The following is a 22,903-nucleotide window of genomic DNA, read 5'->3' as shown; positions in this document are numbered from 1 at the left end:
ATGCAGCCCATCACTTATGGTCTACTTGCACTGAATATGAACCAACTGAAGTAGGCTAATAAGCTAGACTGCCATTCAACCAGGGCCGCAGCCTAACTTCGTCAGTTGAGGCTCCGATACAATTATGGGGCTTCCGTTTGTTTCTGGGCATACTAACCTATAGAACGTAGAAATGACATTGTAAAACTCACAGGAGATAGGCTACAGACCACGAAACACCTGTGTCTATTGCTCTCAATGCTTGCTACAATCAGCTGCTGACAAATATTTATTGTTACTATAAGCTTATATCTTGTTTTGGCCGCTCTTTGGCTCAATTGCCCAACGAATCAACGTATTGATGAAGACGCAAGGGCACACACTTCGCATTTGCCCAAACTCATCCAATAAAAACTGGATTTCCGCAGAAGTTTGGTGATTACTTTAGATATGAAATTGAAGCTACGTTTTAATCTTTTTTTTCCGACCACAGAAGGATTTCAATTATTTGTTTGTTTAACCTACCCAGTTTCATATAAGCCACCCGGTAAAGTTGATATGAAGTCCAGTATTAGGCTAGCCTAATCACGTTTTTTTGCTCCTATTGCAACAGCATAGCCTTACAGAGTAGGCTACGTAGCCTTTACTGCGATCACAAATGCAACACAATAAGAAGCAACGAAGAGATATAGGGCAAAGTGGGGCGTGTTGTCACAATTTTTACAAATCAGCATATATCTCGTTTTGTACCGATGGTATCGAAGTGCTAGATAGTGCAATTGAAAGATGTATCATTCGACTTCTTTTAGCTACAGCTAAAGTTTTTCTGGATTATTTCGTTTTTACATAAATGCATGTTTAATGCAAGTGAATGGACTGTGACAACACGCCCCACCCCGGGGCGTGTTGTCACAAAATTTCTGCACATGCTTTATGACTAAAATATGACAGAAACCAACAAAAAATGGTTTTAATGCAGGCTGAACGAATAAAAAAATATGCAAAATGCAAAAAAATTTAATTTGCAACATATTGGTAAAAATTTTATGCCATTAAAAATGTCATCTTGAGAATTATGTGTCACTATCGAATATATGTGTGTATCATTATCTAATATTAATTTTTATTTCCTAAAAAAGCGTTGTATTTTAACAAATACACATATTACCTCGTTGTATAAGCATAAATAATTTTTTATGTTTCTTAATATCAAAAACACGCCCCGTGGTATGAAATCAGGTGGTTTCAACAACCATGTGTACATCTCTACTTGCATGTCTTATCTGTTTGGTATGATGAAAAGAGCAGGCTTAAAGCTAACGAATGGTATCTTTCCTGATCAGTTATGATCATACCTTAGATTGCCAGACCATTTTTTAGTTTAGTTAAAAAACCTGATTTTGCCCAAAATTTAATGGCACTCCTCATAATTTCTGCTGTGGTGACGAATTTATTAATCTTCACTGCTTGTACGAAAGAGAACTGAAAACTATGCCTTCCATTGAAAACTCGTGGTTATACGCTTGGGTTATCACATGGAAATCGTGCTGTGACAACACGCCCCACTTTGCTCTATATAAATTATATATGGCCTTGTTGTCGAGTCAGCTGCTATCCTTATTTTAGCATGACATTAAGTGTCTTTGCCGAGACACAGCCACTAACTCTGGAGCGGTGTCGAATCGACGTTCTTTGCGAACGTCGCGCAAACGTTTTCACCACTCAACTATGCAGTTGCTACATTACTATAAATTGTTTGTACTTAATTAGAGTTTTATAATGTTAAAAAGTTTATTAAAATTTTAGACAACAGTTAGTAGGCTAATAATTTAATAAAAGTGTATTAGCCTAACCAAAAAGTATGGTATTGGAAATTCCACTTGCGCTGTAGTCCAATTTAAAATGAATGCGTGTGTGTTGCAAACTTGTGATGTGATTATTCCTATTTCGACAGAAAGTAATAATTGCCAAAAATACATAGACCTATGCTGTCTCATTCTGTGTCAAAATATTAATTCCATAAGAAACGAAGCCGAACCAAACACAAACATTAAGTGGCTAGAAACCTGGAGTGACCAAAAGCATAGGGTAAGCTAGGACAAAAACATCAAGTAATAAACAGAAAAGCTGCACGAAAAAAATATAAGTGTAGATTCTAAATGAAATGATAACACACGTTTAGGCTACCTTACTTTAGTTGTTAAGTCAAATATTTTTGAAATAAAATTTATCAATACGAGGTCCTTTCGTTCGGTGGCCCCGTGCAGTAGGCTAGTAAGCTATAGCGCTGTGCCGGCGGTAGTTAGGCCCATGGGCCAGTGGTGTAGCCAGAAAAAAAAATTGGGGGGGGGGGCAAATATTTTATGAATTGAAGAGAACAACAAAGTGTTTGATTTAAGACATCGCCACCTGATGTGCAGTGGCGTATCCTGGTGGGTTGAGCAAGGGAAGCAATAAAAGTGGTAAGGGTTAGAGCGTGCCTATGGCACGCGTATTGTAGGGGGGTCCGTGGGCATGCTCCCCCGGAAAATTTTTGCAAAATTACACTCAAATATTGGGTTATAACGCTTTCTGGAAACACTTTTAGGGTAATATTTGTATGAAATTTATTAGCAGATAAACAACTATTAACTTATTAAAGGTAGCTGTTACACACGAACGGGCAAAAATTAGAGAACACAAAAACTCAGCTACACAAAAACCCAACAGAGTAAGCGATTCTGAAATTGCTTCCACAGATTAGTTTAAAAAAGAAACGTAAATCGCGTAAACTTTGCGCGATTTAGGATTTGCAAAATGTATTAGTGTCTTTCTGTGTGTCTAAAATAAGTCCTGGGGGGTGATAATAGCCAGATGTCTTGGAAAACGATGTAAATTTATACAAATTATACCATATTTTCAGCAAAGAGTTCAACTTCAGAATCCAAACTTTGAAAATTTGGGGGGGCCATGGCCCCTTTCGCCCCCCCCCCCTGGCTACGCCTATGCCATGGGCTAAGCCTAAGACCCCGTAGTAAATTCAATTTTGTTTTTCTAAAAATAAATAACTTAATTGTAATACTCAGTCAAAAAAGTACTTTTAGTATAAAATGTACGACTAAAATGCGCGATTATTCGATCAAAACGTTCAAAAACCGTGCTTCACAACTAGAGATGTAAAAAAACGGGTTTTTTTGTTTTTAAAAAAAACGAGCTCGTTTTTTTTTTTGTTTTTTATCGTTTTTTTTGTTTTTTATTCGTTTTTTTTACCTATTTTGACATTAAATGTCACAATATGCAGCAATTAGGGTAAACTCATTGCAATAGCGTCTCTTTCAACAAAGAAACAGTCTCATAACTCGTATAACTTACTTTAAATCAAACTATATATGTCTGGTATAGGCCTATTTTTTCATTGCAATTTTGTAGATCTCAAGTTTCAACACACGAGCCATAAAGATTTCTTATTGTCTCAAATAGTAGTAACAGTGTCCTATGGTTGGCACATCTCAAGTATTGTCTGTAATTTGGTCGAGCCAGTTGTTAAATGCAGTACCACACTCGTGTACAGTTTCGAAGCCACCTGGGATTTTGGTTAATGGGCATGTTAGGACCAGGTGGTCAGTGTCCTGTTTTTCTACTTAACAAAGGCACTTTTGACCAGCACTCCACACCTTTTCCAGTACAACGTCAAGAGGTTGTTCCAGTTGATGTGCATTTGGTGCAAACGTGATGAAAATCACACAAGCGGTTCTCGAGTTATAAGTGAAGTAACCTTAGCCACTAGATGGCTTCATAGATAAGGAGCAATAGAAAAATGGCAATATCTCCAGAACCGCTCAACATATTTGGATAATGTTCAGCTCTACCCCATGTTTTCTGGAGTGGGCTATCTGTTTATGAACATTAAAACAAGTTTTGGCGACTACTTTTTCAGATAAAAAGAAATTAACCTCTTGTCGTTACGCACCAATAAAACCATGATGCGTAACTTAAAAAAAAAATTTTTTTGTTTTTAATTGGGTAGAGGAAAAATTGATGAAAAGTTTGACAAAAGCAGTGTAGTGCTAAAGTCCCAACTTTTAGCCCAAATCACATTTAAATGTAGTGAAAGATGGAAACATTTTGATGTTTTTTATTTTTCCTTAAGAGGTTCAATACTCCTTTGTGATGTCATAGTCATGTTTCTTTTCCCTTAATCATACCATTGTGCTGTCATAGACATTTATAAAAGAAGTATGGTTGCACTTATCCATCCAAATTGAACTACTGTAGTTTTCAGGACTTTGAGACTTTCGCACTTTTCTGTTTTTGCCAAACTTTTCATCAATCTTTCCTCTACCCAATAAAAATAAAAAAAATTAAAGTTACGCATTATGGTTTTATTGGTGCGTAACGACAAGAGATCAATTCTCACTCCTTTTTACTCCAGCGTAGTTCCCAAATAAAATAAGTTTTCATCTTTGATGTTTGTTTGGTATCTTTATCCTGCATTGCGGGAATATGGGTAAACAGTGGCGTACGCAGGATTTTCTCAAGGGGGGGGCCATTGAGAGTAGCGTAGCCAGGAATTTTGAAAGGGGGGGTTTTGACGGCGTTTTCGCTTAATACGACACCCAGCGGCAGGGGGTCTGGGGGGCCTCCCCCAGAAAATTTTGAAAAATTACTTTGAATTTGGTGCATTCTGAGAGCATTTTCAACAAAAATGTGGGTATAAATATTCCTGTAAAATGGTGCTGTCAGGTGGCATAGCAAAAGGATAAGATCATGTTTTCTGCGGCATTTTTCGGAAATAAAGCTAAGTCTCTATGTTTTCTTGTTAATTCCTGGCTGAAATGTTTGAATGCTTGATATTGGCAAAACTCGCTCTTTTAATGCAGTTTTGTTTAAAATTAGGCTAGTTTTTTTAGACTGAAAGCATCATTCCCAAGCATAAAGAGACTGAAAGCATCATTCTCAATATCGTGACGTCACACGCGTGCCAAGTGGGGTTGTAACCACCCCCCCTTGGCTACGCCACTGGCCATTGATATCCCAGATGTCTTCATGATATCCCAGTATGGTTTTAGTTTAGACTATATCCATTTCTCTCTCACTAATCACTGTAATAGGCTTACAAAACACTATGCTACATTGGCATACCTGGGGTGGGGTAGGTGGAGTGGGCCATGCATTTCGTATTGGCTTAGTTTATAAAACAACATTGTTACAGTAATTGCTTTGACAGAGCAATGCAAAACAAATTAAATGCCTTAATCTACGTCGTTAACTACTAAAACAATTTTAAGGGGGGGGGGCATGGCCCAATGGCCCCCCCCCCTCCCCCTGCGTACGCCACTGTGGGTAAAACTTTATTCTTGTCAGGAAAAGTATTATGAAGCATTTATTCACAATGTGAACACAGAGCAGTGCTGAAAAAAAACTCCACTTTGAAGGGAAAATTTCTTCATTCATGGTTGGTAGTTACTAGCAATAGTCAACATGGGTGGTAGGCATTTGAAAGGAACATTAACCTAAACCTTTTCTGACAAATGCACTTACTTTTGACAGCTAAAAATATTAGTGATAAGATCTCTTGCATTATGTCACAAATGATCTGCAGGAAACATCAATGACAAAGTGTGTAAGACCTTACAACACACGAAAAAAATACTTATGTTTCAACATTTATAAAGCATATACATCGTTGTTAAACTATCAGTTAAAAAACATGTTTAAATAAGCCATTGGCAATAGCTTGCATTAGTAAATTACCACAAACAAGGTAATGTGTGTTCTGAATACTGCCATCTTGTTTTTGCCAAAATTTCGTCAACCCATTGAGTGTGTACAAGAATAACCAGTAGGCCTACCGGTATACTAACATCGTAGGCTACCTTCCATAAAGGGCACTTCCATAAAAGGAAAAAGAAATTAACTCATCTACATTATGTCATGTATCAAATTGCATTAATTCAATGTTTGTCAGGTGTATCAACATGCCTGAGAATGAAGAAGAAAGTGAAACAACGAAGGCGATACGGCTATGCAAAAAACATATGCTGCTGCCAAGCACAAACACTTAGGAATTTCAGCACACCAATAAAACCAATTTTACTAGTTTAATGTTTTTCAAGAGCACTATAATGAAACTAAGCTGCAAATTGTAAAAAATTTGCAACTTTTCCTGAAAAATATGGAAAAAAACAAAAAAACGCGTGTTTTTTTTTGGCCCAAGTTTTTTTTGAAAAAAAACACGTTTTTTTAAAAAAAAACGGTTCGTTTTTTTTTGCATTTACAACTCTATTCACAACTACGACTTCACTTCTTGAAGTGCTCTGTTTTCAACGTCACGCTTCATTGGTTGGCTGCGAGAAAGGTCTCCGTCTTTGATTAAATTGTCACACGTGTGTTTCACTCAATGTTGCTGTTGTTTTGTGCAATTATCTCGTTCTGTCCATCTTGCGCAATCTGTCTGGACATAATTCTCTACTTGGTCTTGATCCATCCATTGTATTGTGGTCATTTTGTATGTGAGCAGGATATGTAGTCTTTCAATGTTTAAACAATATTTTTGGTGTTATGAGTTTCTCTAGTATTTTCTTATGCAATGTATAATAATTAATTTTTCTTTTATAGGCTTAAAAAGGACTATACGTACTGTCGAAAACGTTCGTTTTATTTTATTTTTGTGTTACAATGTTGTGTTGCCCAGCTATGCCTGTTTAGTGTTTATGGTTGAAAAAATATCCTCTCTACTCAAGTTAAAGTAGAAAAATCACATCACAATGGTGCAAATACACTTCCCGTCGATGAACAACTAGCTTGGAAATGTAACAACTTCTATACGGTACTCTCATTACTCTGCAAACTCGGTTATTCCCAGCCAACAAAATCGATTGCTTCATAACATTGATAAACGTCTGCACATGTTGAATCAATGTCATGACGGCAAGTTTTTCTAACTTGGTCGGTCTCGCCCAAACAGCAAAATAGGTCATTTTTAAAAATGATTGATTTTGCTATCTGGGTCAACGCCGATTGAAATAAAGTTTGAAAGATCACAATTCACAACTGCAATGCCAGACATTGGACAAGACAAGCTTGTAAATTGACAGTGATTTATTATCCTGCAATTGAATGCGGACAATGAGCATGTTCATTGGTAGTAAAAGAAGATATCTATTTACAGATTCTCATTTTCAATGGTTTATCGCAGGGCTTCCAAACTTTTTTGCTTGTGACCCCTTTTAATCTCGTAAAATGTTTCGTGGCCCCTTACGATTAAAACGACAAACAGTGCGAAATATACATTTGTTATGTTTATCTAACGAAAAGCTTAAATCTTACGAAAACCAAAAACAATTTACCGTTATCAGTTCAGTTTGTTTTTATTTATTTCTGACCACAATAACGAAGCCTATGGGGGCAGCCTACTGGAAACAAAACAAAAAAGCAAACTCATTTATTCAGTGTGATGGGTGGGACTGCTTTAGCCTTGGCTCAGTGTTTGTTTTTCAATGTTGCTTAGGCTGGAACGGTAGGCGAAGTGAGAGCATTTCACAGATAAATCCTTTTGAAAGTTTTGTTTCCAGATGTTCAATTTTTTGATGAATGCATCAATTTTAGATTTCAATGCCAAATATAGTTGTTTTCCCCTAGGAGGGGACAAAGTAAATTCGTTTAGTTTTTATAGCAAATCTGACATTTGGCATAATTTCAAACGCTAGATGTTATTGTGAAAATGGTGGACGAAGACTGAATTTTATTCTGTTGGAAAAATCACGATTTCATTTTTCAACGTGAATTGGCTAGCCATTTTGAAGCTTTGTCTCTTGAAAGCCACCCCACTTCACAATGCAGTGAAAGAATTTTTAACTCCGATTCCACTTTACCCCATAAATTTTCGAAAATATGGGCAGCCTATTGAGTGCGCGACTCTTAACAAAGATAGTAACTGTCACAGCATCTCGCACAGAAGTGCTAATATGCAGTACCTTGTGCAAATTGGTATACTTTCTGCGACTCCATGGGGGTTGCGACCCCGTGTTTTGGAAGCCCTGGTTTATCGAACACTAAATGACCGGAAAACTTATCAATTTAACCATCTTGTAGCTTTGGTTTAATTGGAAGAATTCTATGCTCAGCTGCTTTGGCGGAATAGCACATTGCACGCATACTTTTGGAGCCAATTGTTGGCCAGGAGTTGATTACAAAAGCGCAAATGAAAGCAAATGCACAGTGCAGTATTTGAAACTCGCATAGCATTGCTTTATTGTGATTAATGTTGAAATAACATAGTTTTAACCTATATGAAGGAGATTATGACCCAGCTGACAAATCAGTCCTTTTTTCACACTACACAATCGACAAAAAAAACTGATTTGCTGGCTGAGAAAACGACTCGTACGTTAATTGAATATCCTGTCAAGCAACCAATCACAAAGAAAGAGGAAATCACTTTAACGTGTTTACATGAAAACAACTGGGAGTTGCAAGTTAAACCAAAGCTTTGAAAGTAGTGTGAATGCAATTAGACCGATACGTTTGCAAGGCCATGCAATCCCCAGACAGCAAATCAGCCGTCTGCAGACGTTGAATCAATGTATTAACCGATAATTTTGCTGTTTGGAGATCATTATAAATCGATTGCCAAACAATAGATTAACCGCACTGACTAGCAAAATGGATGATGATTGATTAGCATTGATATTGAATTTCTTGTCATTTCATGAACACTAAAAAAGTACACAAAATGTCTATGCTGTGTTTTCATTTTATTGATGTAAACCCAATTCCAACTAAAAAAATGCACGATTTATACTTTTATAGAAAACCTAACCCTGAGGCCAGCTCATATAAAATAACTCATAAACTTTTCCATCCAACTGTAGCCTACACCACAAGAAATGTGACTTTTTGTATCAAAAATTACCTTTCAACACCGCTCAAAATTTTATACATTCGTTAAAGAGCCATGTTTGACCTAAAAAGTGGTTTATACAGTGCATTAAAACAACATAATAATGTTTGTGGTTTGAAATACGAGTGCATTAACAACTACAATTGAAGAAACATATAGCAACTAACTAAATATTGTACAAAAATATGTTTATGCAAGAAAATACACATCGGGCTGCTGCGTACGCGATATTTCAAATATCTTCGTATTATTAGCACACGAAATAACACAAGAATCTTGCAGCATTATTTTAAAATGGCTATGTTCAAGTGGACAACGCAATTTCAGTTGACAAGCAGTTCAACGAATTAAAGACGTGATCAAAAACCAAAAATGAGATCGCTTTAAGCCAGAATTAAAAACTTTAGATGGGCTGCCGCAAATATTATACGACACTTTCGGGACGTGACAGAACAGTCATGCAGTGTTTGAACACTCCAACGTACGGTAGTAGCTGCATATTTGTACGTATTTCATATACTGTATTTGGTGTGTTAAGTTAATAGAATATGTAAACAGGATCGGCGAAACAGCGGTTGAAGATTTGGCTCAACATGGAATTATGATCTCAGAAATGACGATTTCTGCCCACAAATCAAAATGGCTTCAAGGTTTACAAAAAAATAACGTTTAGATTAGAATTGAAACAAACAAAAGTTTATGGTTCTTATTTCGACCAAACTGTTGTGATAGAATACTTGGATCAATCACGTTTTACCTTCATCAAAGTTATCATGAGTCAACGCAAATTTGATGGGTTAGTTTATCAAGTACTGTACTCTTGAATGCATTTGCCAACCAAAGCAAACCAATGTAGACAGGCGCCATGCAGCGAAAGCCCCAGCCAAAGTTTGTATTGTAGATTATTTGGTACGCCAAAAGAAAACTTTTATGAGCGGATTTGTTAGAAACTTGCCTTTTTTTATACAGTTTACTTATTTGATGTAGAGTAACTGTTAAACAACGTTTCCAGTCCGGGAGTTGGATTTCAACTTTTTGATAATTGATTTGTGCGGGGGGGGGGGGAAAACGCAATGCTGATTGGTAAAAAAAAAAAACTTTGGAAACGTCTTTCTAACATCACGAAACGTTGACCTAACATAACGAAACATTTTAATTTGTAACTCATGAAGCCAGCTGCAAAACAGCGATGTAACACTCCCCGCTGCGAAACACTCAGACGACCTGGTTTGCAGTGATTTATCATTTAAGTAGTCGTCTTAATTTATCTTTAAATGAGGAAGGTTTGATTCATTGAACCAATTTCTTGACTTTTCCGATTAGAAATGAAAAATGTTGACAGGAACTGATTAAAAGGAATCACAATAAAAGGTTGTGATAACAATCCAACAGAGGGCTGTGACTGATGAAGATTTCCGTAAAAAATGATAGCCACATAATGGGTATATATGAAACGCAGTGAGCACCGACTAACCGTTTAATCTTATTATCAAGGGGAGTGCAAATGCAGGACAAGCACAATTGCTGACAAAATTCAATCAAACTGATGGAAAAAAGTTGTTTACGCAACAAAACACTAACATTTTGATGTCAAATTTCATCACATCAAAGCGAGTGCCATTTTTCAGCACAAAAGTCTTAAAAACACAAAATACTGTTTATCACATAAGCCTGACGCTGATGTTTATCTTCATGCACAGAATCAGTGAGCTTCAAAAGTTATCCTGTCTGTTTGAATCAGTTGTTTGTCAAAATCTTAAGGCTAAAACAACTGCCGTTAGTTTGGAATGCATGATGCTTCCAAGGGCGAAAAATCTAAAAAAGAATATAACATGCACCATTCCTCGTAGTGAGGAGCAGTATGGAATATAATGAGCAATTGAGCATAAATCAGGACACAGCATTGAAAACATCGATAAGCAAAACTAAAGTTAAGCATTAACGTTGTTTTAACATTATAAACGCATAAAACTTGCGTGTAAATGGCGTAGTAATGATGCAAGCAGTTCGTTATCAAAGAGACATTTACAAATTACCAGTTCTCTCTGGTATAAGTCGAAATCTAACTAGTTTACTCGCATATTTACATGATTAACAAAATCATTCTGTTTACAATCAAAGTTTTAACAAAAGATTAAAGCCATTTTAGGTCAGCCATGCCAAATGAGAGCCGCATGTTCGGAGACTACCACCCATTTAAGAAAAATTACGAACCTTTGTTAGCGGCAAACAATAATCACACTAGTCTACAAAAAAAGCATTATTTTGTATGGTTTGGACTTTGAGAACTGATTTAAGGTAATTTTGGGTCGGTAAATCGGAATTTGAACTTGGGTTTTTACTATCACATCAGATTTTTGAGATATAATAAAAAAAATACCTTATTTTTGCCAAAAGTGGAAGATTTGGCGTTGCGTTTACACTTTACAACTAACATATTTCAACTATTTATGCTATGGCCTGGATTTTTGGATATAGCATAAATGGCCTGGATTTTTTGGATATAGATATTAGAATATGTGCGTATTGTAATAAATGTAAAGATAAATCTTCCACTTTTCACATTTAAGTAACAATTTGTTGTTATCATATCTCCAAAACCTGACGTGATAGAATAAATCTGAGGTTAGATTGGGATTCAGCATGCCAAAAATATTTTAAATCAGTTTTCAAACTTAATATCAAAAAAATCGTGTAGACCAGGATTATTATATACAATAAAATAAAAAGTGCAGTAAGGCGTAAATCTAAACAAAATAAAAAAAATTTCACAACATAGATCCATAACAGTCTTAGCAGTATTGCATGAAAAAGCAGCTGGAACCAATCTCACTGTCCACGTATACCTTTCTCAGACGTAGTAAAGTCTTACTCTTGATGTGCTGACAAGTGTTTCATCGTCAAAAAAGCTGGTTTCAATCACAACGTTGCCACTAAACACACAAATAGTTCAAATAAGTTTTAACAACACTCCATTCTTCTTAGTGATGTTTGATAATTAAATAACTAGAAGCTTAGATCAATAACTGTTGGCTGCGAATGTACTGTATACTAACTAGTTCTTGACTCACATGGCAAACCACAATAATGCAACAGCAAATCCAGCGAGCGTTTTGGTTAGGTGCTTTCCAATAAAAGTATATTCTCGTCTTTTTTACCTAAACACCAGCAACACGCCTAGATCACGCGTGTTTTTGCCTGAAGGTGGACACGAAAATTGGCTATACTGCCTTCCGTCTACTTACTCTTCATCTACCGGGTATAAGTGTTGATACGATGAGTTAAGCAGTGGACAATTAAATTGACCTATTCTAGTGAATAGGGGTATGAGGTGCATTCTAACTAAAGGAAAAGAGATGACACCTGGGACTTCACAACTTGCGGACAAAATTCCGTCCAAGAGCAAATGATTAAATGATTGTATGATTGATTCGCTTTACCATTTGCTCTTTTGCAGCTTTGTACACTAATTTTGAAGTCCCAAGTGAAGTCGAAATCCTTTGTGTCAAGAAAATTAAGGTTTAAAATTCATATTTGAACCAAGCATATTGTGAATTTTAACTTCTAGAGAAACTTCTTAAAAAGCTTCTACTTTTATGAAAATGATGTGTACTAAGTTTGACGAAGCCACATTTGTGTGAAGGCCTCTGAAAAATAAATTGAATTCTATCTATTTAGTGTGGTACACTCTAATGTTTGATTATTATTTATTACAATGCGCATTCATTAGGATAATTGATCAATTCAAAGGAAGATGATCTTTGAAAAGTTGTATGACAAACTTTTATCATAGAATTCCACAGGAATTTGGTTTTAATTTTACAAATGTGGTTAAATACAAAGTGCAAAACCATTATTGGTCCCTAAAATACGCAAAAAGAAAGCAAAACAAGATAAAACTTGGGAAAAAATTTCTAGGGGCAAACATCCAGGCCCTTGTTACAGTAGCGTTTATTTCTTTGAATCTTCTTTTATGTATGAAAACTATAAAACAAACAGCCTAAAGAACTTAATTGGTAATAACACACCATATTGTGCTTTCACGTTTCAAAACAAGGGAAGATGCTCCACAAAGCCAGTATTGTGTAATGCATGTCGCTCATCAACGGCCACGACCGCATGAAAATTTACATGACGCGATATCTTCGGAATGGCCCGATTCGGTGAGTCCGATTCGGTGAGAGCCTTTTTCGGTGAGAGCCCTATTCGGTGAGTTTTTTTTTTAAATTATTGCGCGCCGTAGCCTAATTATCATTGCCGTTATAGGGTTAGGGGATAGGGGTTAGGGGGTTAGGGGTTTTTGGGGTTTGCGGTTTTGGGGGTTAGGAGGTTGGGGGTTTTTGGGGTTGGGGTTTTTGGGGTTTGGGGGTTTAATTAGGGTTTAGCAAACAAAAATTCAAAAAAACAACACAAAAACCCCCAACCCCAAAAAACCCCTAACCCCTGTCCCCTAACCCTATAACGGCAATGATAATTAGGCTACGGCGCACAATAATTTAAAAAAAAAAACTCACCGAATAGGGCTCTCACCGAAAAAGGCTCTCACCGAATCGGATTCACCGAATAGTAGCAGACCCCGATATCTTACCTTAAAACCTTGGCAGGCATCATTTGACTCGCTGGAGCTGCTTCTATGATAGATTGCCAAGTATTTGTGGAATCCGGAATCACAAAACCAAAATCAAAGAACCACTCTAAAAAAATGTGGAACCATGGATGATCATGACGTTAAAACAAAACAACGCAATAAAAACACAATCACAAACATCGCAGTAAAAAAACAAGTGAAACATGAACTTCATATTAACCGTAGTCAAACAACTGACGTTATTTAACTACAGCGTCCTTGTTAAATTTGCGTCATAAAACAAACCTTCCAGACATTTTCCTTTCAACAAAATTCTTTGTTCAAGGCGAAACTTTTCCATAACTTCACGGGAGGAGAAGTTGATTTCCCGAGAGACAGCTTTGCATTTGAGAATTTTTTTCGTCACCCGAGCTGAAAGCAAGTATATACAGGGAGAGTTGAATCAATACAAAGCAAACACCATAACCTATTTACACAGACAAATCATTTGAAAATAAAAGGAGTTTGATGATCAGACCAACAAATAAGAAATTTTCTTGAAAGATTTGAACTGATAGCTTAGTCATAGGGCAATCTAGGGCAGGGGCGGCTCCAGAAAGTAGCCTTAGGAGGTGGGGGGGGGATTTCAACAAAACACAAGATGTGTAGTCTAAATTAACCCAACCTTGCAAATACACCAAAAAAAGTTATTTTTATGTATTTTAGAGGGGGGGGGGGGGCTGGCTTGGCAAGAAGTTACAAAAAAACAGAGGGGAGTCGGGAAACTGAGTTAGCCAAGAAATTAACAATCCTTCTTCCTTCATAAATTATGAGCTAAATTTTTGTGTCAAATCATAATTACAGATGTCAGCTAATAGGGAGTAGTAAAAGCACTGATAGATAACAAGAGCACCTGTTCAAAGCTAAAAACTGCTCACAGCTGTGGCTTCTGCAGTATACTCAATGACATGTCTGAAAGTAGACACCAAGATTGACTTCCTTGTCCATGTAACCTTAACCAGAAATAAAGCCAAGATACTGCAGGAAACACATCATCAAAAACAAAGCCACGAAACAAACTTCACAGTCTGCCAACGTTTCTTCAAAAATTTGCAGAAAGTGCAGTGCATTAATATTCTCTTACCTATATGCTCTTCATCTGGCACCGACAGATCTTCATCTCCTTGCCAGAGAATCTTTCCAGACGAGGCATCACGCAAATTCATCCAGTTTCTAAAGTTTGCATTTTGACAATCGTCTGTGTATGTTTATGTTAAAAAGATCGATATTATTACATAACCTTTTCACTGTGCATTTTTATTTTAAAAAAGTTAACGTTATTATACAAATTATTTCAAAACTGACAACAGTGCTAAAACAAGAACCAGAACATAAATTACAATATAACTGGACCACAAAATAAATTACAGTTTCACAGAAGCACAAAGGCAAGCATTTGCAGATGTTTTTTATGGAAAACTAAATCCTTGAAACCCATACAGCGAAAGCACTTTATGAAAGAGAGAGAATTAAATAAATAGTGATTATTCAGAAACTTGTTGAATTTTGTTGGTTGTTTAATATATTACAATTTTGGTAGAGAGGTGACTTTCTTTATCTGTCTATGTTTAATATATCCTGTTGTCACCATCAGCCAAACATAGACATTCATCATACAAGAAAAGTTTGCATTAATAAGTGAAATATTAATAAAAAGTTTATGGCATATTTACAGAATAAGAATTCAGTAAACTTAATATATGTGATGTATGTGTAAGATGAAAAACGAAAGAAACATAGAAAACAAGTTCAGAACATAGCATAAAGTTCAATGTGAAATGTGCTCCAATTTTGTGACTAAATTCTCATGTTGTCTGATTGGCCTTTACATTTTACAAGCTTGCCCAATGAAGTGTCTTCAAAGTCTGTCACGTTTTGAGCTTTGGCTAGTCACACAATATATCCAGCATTAATATGTTGTTTGGCATTGAAACACTGGCCACTTGACTACATAATTTATTGTATGATTTATTTAAATAAGCTAAAACTTACAGTTTGAATCCACTCAGTACTTTTTCTATGTGGTCTCTTTGGATGTCAGTCATTGTGAAAAGCTCTATGGCAGAATCTACAGGTCTTACTTTTCAATTTTAATTAAGGCAAAAGAACTAAAAAAAAGAAACGCGTGGCAAGATGTTAGTAACAAAAAATTCGAGAATGCTGACTGTACCAACTTAAAATTGAAGAAAACAAAACATTGGTAAGGCCTAAATGCAACATTTCACAGGCACACTACTGCAAAATAACTAAAATGGGGAGGAATGTGGCCCTGATACACCAGTGACATAAACAAAAACTAGAAAAATAACCAAAAATATTGCTCATGATAAAAAAGGACACAACTGGTACAGCAACATGATATGAAAACTATGTACAATTAATTACAAAAAACCTGCGGATGGATAGACAGACCTACATACTAGAATGGTGATAAAAAGATAAAACACACAAATGTTGAAAAATTGCCAAAATATTTTAGGCATAAAATAATACAATTCAGTTGTGTACAAAGCACCTCAAACCAAAATGCACATAAAATCAACTGAAGTTGTGCCAAAGTAAGAAACTATATTCATAAAATCACATACCACTGCAAAAACTGGTGATAAAATAGTAGAAACCTAATACTAAGCTTGAATGTATTAGCTTCCAAGCTAGGAGGTTAAGACCAGTGCATTTTTGGCAGGGAAAGAGCAAACGAAAATATTAACATTTTTCTATTGTTAAAAAATGCTAATAATCTTGTATGTTTAAAAACTTGACCAAAATTTAAATGTTTCTGTGAAAGAATGTATCCAAATTTTTATTTTTAAAAGTTGACAAGAAGTAACAAGAGTAAGCAAATAAAAATCCTTGGGCAACGACAAATTTTCTCAATAAGTATTGCATTAGCTTCTACCTCAATAGTTTAATATCACCAGGGTTAGTGTGATTTGTTACATTTAAATAATTTTAGCTTTGATAGCAAAGTTATATCAGATAAAAAGTAAAATAATGTTGAATTTTGTTTCTGCAAGTTCAGTAATATAAGCATAACTCTAATGTATCCCTTTTTAAATCCGACAACAAATCTAACCCCAGCCATGAAAATATAACTCAAGAAAAAAATTAAGTAGTGTATTAAATTTCTATAAACATGAAAACAAGCTTCAGTACGTGGCTTCAAAAATTGCTGCATTTAAGCAAACTGAGTGTTTAACTCCAGTGTTCAATCAAGTAAACACTAGCGGATTTTTTTTAATTTTTCCTTTTTTACTGTAGTTGAGATCGAAATTGAGACATTCACAAAAACTGACCAACACTTTCACTTTCTGGAAAATAATTAGAGTGCAATACAGAGAAGAAATTTTGAAAAAATTGTTAACAAAAATTTTAGTGTTTATCGTTTAGTATCAATTCGGAGTCAACTTTTTTAACCACTCCAACTCGGGAGGTGCCAAAGTTCATTGAACTTTATAGCCCTGATAAATACAACTTCCAGACTACAACTTCCCAACAGCATGACTTGACTCAGGCTCCAGTATTGCCATTTTTTTAACATAAACTTAGCTTTTAACATAATAAACATGAAATGACAATAAAGTCAGATTTTGAGAGTAGCAATTGTATAACTGATATTTTCATATGGGTAATATACTTTGGTTATTCATGTATGTAATTTGCCATGTTTATAATAATTCTAAAAATATCTTTCAAAAGATGACTAATGTTTGATTGTTTGAAATTGAAACGTCTTGTTCTAACTTTCCTTTTGAATGTTTCCAGCATATTATTGTAGAAATATATTTCTAAGAATAATAACTTTCAATTTGTCTTCATCATTAATCAGGCTTTTGTTGCCACCAAAATCTTCCAATCTCAACTCAAAACTCTGCATGGAGCCTAACGTATTAATTCTCACATGCAGTGTAGTGTAACTCAACTTATTACTCAATATGATGTTTTAGTATTAGCAGAAGGTCTAAAAAACTGCACATAGAAGGCATTTGCTATGTTGAAACTAACACACTAAACAAGCAGGAGACAGTGGTTTTAAAAAATGTCAAGCACACTAACACTAATAACAATTGATTTAAAAACAATTTTATGCAACATAGATATCACAATTACTGAAGCTCAGTACATATCCAAAAGATTTGTATGAACAAAATACTAGCACTTGGCAAAAATAAAAAAGCCAGATATTAAAAGTCCCACTACTCTACAATGAAACAGTTTTACATTTATCTTACTAGGTCACTACCACAAAACAGTGAAAACATGAGATTGTATCGATATAGAAAAATCACAATACATGGCAACATGTGTCACTTAAACATAAGGAAATGAGCAACGATGTTTCGACACAAAATCAGTGGCAAAGCGATAGTGTGTGTATTAAACTTCAACACAGAGGTGGTGGAGGTTATTGATTCTGTTCATACCTTTGCATGTAAAATACAATAAAGTAGACATTAGATAAGGTTTATAAACAACTTACTTCGAAAAGGTAAATCTGTGCAAAGCTGGAGATGCCAATTGTTTCATTTTTTTTATCATAAATTTAAACTAACACAAATCTTAGAAGAGTTAGCCATGTTACATCAGAAAAATTACAACTGCAAAATTTTTTCTGCAATTATTATAGACCCTTACATTACAACACTTTTTTAATACAAGTCAGTCTAAATGGTCTATTTCATACCAGCCAAATCATGCAGAATGTTTTCGTTTGAAATATGTTTTTATATGTTTATTTCTACAATTGCTTTGTAAACATGAAAGTTAATCCCGTTGTCTGCAAGAGAAAGTTACATGAATATGTACACTGTACAGGTCAAAAAGTGAAGACACTGCTGCTCACGTCCACTTAGTTACGTAATGATTGGCAAAGATCCAAAGCAAGTGTTTGGCAGGAATGGTCCACAAACAGACATGGGACGTTGATAAGACTGCGCATTATTGCAAGAGTATGATTGCAACATAGGAGATCTTGAAGGAGCAGGCATTACACTTGAATAACCAATCATTGGAACACCAGGTTGCATTGGATAAGGCAGTCTGAATTGGCCAGCTAAAGCATAAATTGGTAATGGAGGAAAGTTTGCAAGACCTTTTTGCATAGGCATCATAGAACTGGATTCAGTCTTTTCATTTTCCTGCAAAGGCTTAAAATAATACATTCCATTCACAAACTCCGCAACAACTTTATGTCCACCCATCATCATCACTGATTTTGTTTTCTCCAGATTAGGAGAAGCAGGATTTGTGTTAACATTTCCTTGCCTCTTCGGTTTGAAAAGTGCTCGATTGATGTTAACTGGTTGACCTTTGACAGTAAATTCTCTTCCTCGAAAATATAAACTTAACACTGCATCAGTTGAAGCTATGGTACGAAATGTGACAAAGCCATAACGGTTATTTCCATTAGGAGAATCAATGATGTTGGTTTCTATGATCTCGCCGAAAGGACGAAACATATTGCTAATGTCTTTATGAGTTGCTGAGCTTGGAAAATTCCCTACAAATATGCGATTTCGAATAAAATGAGACTTTTCATCTACAGGTTGGGGCACATAATCAACAGTCGAGATAGATGTCACAGAACAACTTGTTTCACGTAGACAAAGCTTTTCTTGATCTTTAGCCAACATCTTTGTTCAAGTAAGTTTGATAAGCTAACCTTACAATGATACCAAATAGGCAGTAGGCACACTAATGCAAGCTAGAAATAATAACACACAGAAAGGTTTACAAACATCATTTGTTATCTATTTGCAATAACCTGGGAATTATATCATGTGCATACAATATGAATACACCTTTGACAAATATTAACTAGCAAAAAACATTTTAAACTATTTGCAATGTGACAACTTTTGTGATCATGATAACATAGATACATATCACAAGATTTTGAAAACATGTTTTTTCAACAGACTTTTAAAAAATGTAATTGAGTTATGTTTAAACCTTTGTCAATAAGTATATACCTTGTCTTTGCACACAATGATGGGCAAAATTGATCAAATAAAGCCTACAACTTTACTTTCATATTACAAAAATTTCCCATTACACTGGTGTAATGTGTAAATTTTTGTAATATTATAAAGTAAAGTTGTAGGCTTTATTTGATATGTACAAATTCAAGATTTTTATGATCCTGATCCTACAATTTCTAGATACCTCAGATCCGGATCTAAAACAGATCCAAAGTAATATTATGTCTAAAATTTTGTAATAAAAGTATTTGACCATATGACAGATTCACATTTTTTGTAATAGTAGTCTACAATATTATGGATTCATTAAATTCAGCAATGTACCTTACTACTTAGTTAGTTAGTAGCCAACAACTGGGTGTTTTTTTTTGCTGAGAGTTTTCGGTTATTTGTTTGAAATGACTTGAAAATTTCGGTCAATTTTATTTATTTCGGTCATTTTTAGTCATATATGGTCAATTGACTATATGTTTTTTCGGACATTGTGCTAAAAAATCAGTCAATGACCGATAAATGACAGAAAAAAAAAAACCAGGCCAACAAGTACGGTAAGTGTATGATGCTCAGCCCACTACCATACATCATGCATGACTAGCTGATCACTTCTCACAGCACTTTTGGTCCCTATATATACGACAAGAATCCTAACTTGCCATGTGCTACCTTTCTTCATTTACATACACCACTGCACACTACATGACGCAACCACTATGTTTGCTAAAATAGCCATTCAGTGAATAACAAAACAATAACTAAAACATGTAGGCTGTAAGCTTAATAATGAAACAAAGTTTATTATCATTTGATTTATTTGTCAACTCAACTTGAAAGTAATGATTAGAATTTGGAAAAACTATTATCTCACATCAACTTTTACTGGATTAAATTTTCAATATTGCCACAAACGCAATGGTTCAAAAGTTTTTCTGAGTGAAGAAATGCTGCCAGCAACTCATTAAAAATTTCTTATTTTTGTGTAAAAAATTTAAAAAAAATTATGAAAATTTAGGATTCGGTGAAAAACATTAAGATTCAGGGTCCAGTTCCTGTACACCTCTGTTTTCAGCACAACTACAAAATCTAGTTGACGTGTTGCCACTTGCCAGTGCAAAAGGTAGCACACAAATAGACACACTTTTCGTTGGGCTTGTAGGTTTTAAGCCTCTCACGATTTTATGAGAAACACAGAGTTGTTGCCGACCATCGGGCGGCGACAATCGAGCACAGGCAGCTTCAAACCTACAAGCTCCCATCTTGTTGACAAATTTATTTTTATGCCGTTCAAGAAAGTCATAATGCCGTTTTTTACACTTTTTTTAATAAAAAATGGAGTGTTTTCTGAAAACATAATTTCATAACCAAAAAGCAAGTCATATAGCTGGCGTAAGAACATTATTGATAAATAAGCTGTTAAGGTTTTTTTCTGTCAAATTATTTTCAATTGCAAAATATTTTGAAAATTAATAAATTGGGCGCAGTTACATCGATGGTCAACAAATTGGCACATGGACTCTAACGATTATGGTATTATTTAGCTGCCAGGTTTACATTGGTTCAAAATACTAATACACTCTATAGGCTAAATAGACTACATTTACCTGATAGCAAAATCTGCTATTAAAACTTTATCACACCATTCTAAAACTTTACTTTTAACTTCTAATGCTCCTTGAAAATGGTGTAAAACACAAGTATGTTTTGAGCCAAATCACGTAGGGTATGTAGCTCACCTTAGTCTGAAGTTTGACTAATGATACCATGTAACATCTCCAACCTCTTTGTCCTATACCAAAGCAAAGAATATCTAGCCTACCATAAACTCTTCAATCTTCACGTCAAAGTACCCTTAGTACCAGTACTACACATGTAGCCACCAGACCAGCTTACGAACCAGACTGAGGACCACAGAACATCGCAACCGGCGGCAGGCACCCTGCAAAGTGCAAACTATTCCAAACTGTCAACGCCTCAACACTATCTGACTCAGGGTTGCCAGATCCCAAACTCATAATAAGACAAATCCATTTCAAAATTAAGCCAATATGTTAAAAATTAGCCAAATGTTGTGTGAGGAACCTTTGTGTGAGAAGCCATTAATAATCCAATGAAAAATAAGAAAAACATTAAAAAAAAATGCAATGCTAAAAACATTTCAACACCATAAAGTGGAATGACTTTCAGGTACCACACATGCATTTACACTCAGTAGCAGTGAGCTTTTGTTTGTTTTATTATCTTTATTCTGCATTGCGGGAAAGCGGACTTGAGCGCTATGCATCGGTGTACGCCTTCCGACGTACACCTGACCCACGCTGCAGCCGACTGCAATGTCTGTTTCCGGTTGTCTACTCTACTTATGACTTCAATTTGGTACTACCCATTACTCGAAATCGATCACTGGGTAGAGGCAATTATCGTAAAGTTTCTTGCCCAGAGAAACAACAGCAAGTGCGAGTGGCTGGAGTCGAACATGCAGGCTCTCGACTGCGAGCCCAACGCGCTAACTACTCGGCCACTGCTGCCTGAGCAATATGACTATTCACTAATGTAGCCTATAACAAACTTTTTTTTTAATGTCATTTCTATGGGGTGGCAACTGACTGGTAGACTGTATGGTCGTCTCGTTGTCTCTCTGTTATTATAGAAACTTTGCATTGTGTATATTACTTGAATATTTCAAACATTTTCTATGTTCTTGTTTTTGACAAACAAACCATTAATTGATTGAATATTATTCCTTCTCAATGAAAAGAAAACAGCAAAAAGAAAAAAGACCAAGGGTAAAAAGGTCAGCAGCGACATTGAATATGTACACAAAATAGAAAAATAAAACAAAAGTAGCCTACACAAAAACGAAGTGGATTAGTCTGAATGGAAACGAAAGTGGATAAAAAGGAAAACAAACAGTGTAGAAAATATGAAGCAACAAAATGCTCGTGAAGTTAAACCTACCAAAAAGGTGTGGTAGTCACCAATAAGTGCTTATTTCCATCAATCTATGACATGTTTAACTATTGTCTGTTTCGATAGGCCAGTGGATACATAAGCGCTTTGCAACCAAGCAAGTTACAGCAACTATACTGCATCGTTTCAACTCTTGAGATGAAGTTTTGTTGAAGTTTTTATGAAACTTCTGACAATAAAATGTGAGTATTGACTAAAATTAGTACTCTGAATAGAAAAAGAAAAATTATGTCGAAAAATAGCGATCTACCTGGGGTCAACACACAAGACTGAGTAGGCCATTCACTATAGAAAAGCAAGCATTGAGTTTCGCTGACCACCTCGGTGTGGCCTCCACCAAGGCTTTTCCAAAAACCAAGGTTTCTTGGCAGTCGATTGCTGCAAGATTGACAGCAAGTAAAATTACTTTATTTGCCAATCCGATTCTATAATAGTAACCTACAGCCCTACACAATAAGCGTTCGTCACAAA

At 35.5% G+C, this 22,903-nt stretch overlaps 2 protein-coding genes across 2 annotated transcripts; both read right to left on the bottom strand.

The window, feature by feature from the left end:
• Nucleotides 1-8,697: 8,697 nt before the first annotated feature.
• LOC145768666 (retinal rod rhodopsin-sensitive cGMP 3',5'-cyclic phosphodiesterase subunit delta-like) lies at nt 8,698-15,597 on the bottom strand. Its single transcript, XM_082580225.1, has 5 exons — nt 15,480-15,597; nt 14,572-14,660; nt 13,734-13,859; nt 13,449-13,554; nt 8,698-11,793 (listed from the first exon to the last, which is right to left on the bottom strand). Exons 1-5 carry the CDS (start codon nt 15,530-15,532, stop codon nt 11,712-11,714), a joined length of 456 nt encoding a protein of 151 aa, XP_082436351.1. The 5' UTR covers nt 15,533-15,597; the 3' UTR covers nt 8,698-11,711.
• Nucleotides 15,598-17,899: 2,302 nt separating this feature from the next.
• LOC145769649 (uncharacterized) lies at nt 17,900-19,143 on the bottom strand. The gene has a single exon (XM_082581317.1). The coding sequence runs from the start codon at nt 19,118-19,120 to the stop codon at nt 18,341-18,343; it is 780 nt and encodes a 259-aa protein (XP_082437443.1). The 5' UTR covers nt 19,121-19,143; the 3' UTR covers nt 17,900-18,340.
• Nucleotides 19,144-22,903: the final 3,760 nt, after the last annotated feature.

The sequence above is a fragment of the Aplidium turbinatum genome, chromosome 4, assembly GCF_918807975.1.
Source record: "Aplidium turbinatum chromosome 4, kaAplTurb1.1, whole genome shotgun sequence".
NCBI lineage: Eukaryota > Metazoa > Chordata > Ascidiacea > Aplousobranchia > Polyclinidae > Aplidium > Aplidium turbinatum.
This window is presented reverse-complemented; position numbering and strand designations above follow the sequence as displayed.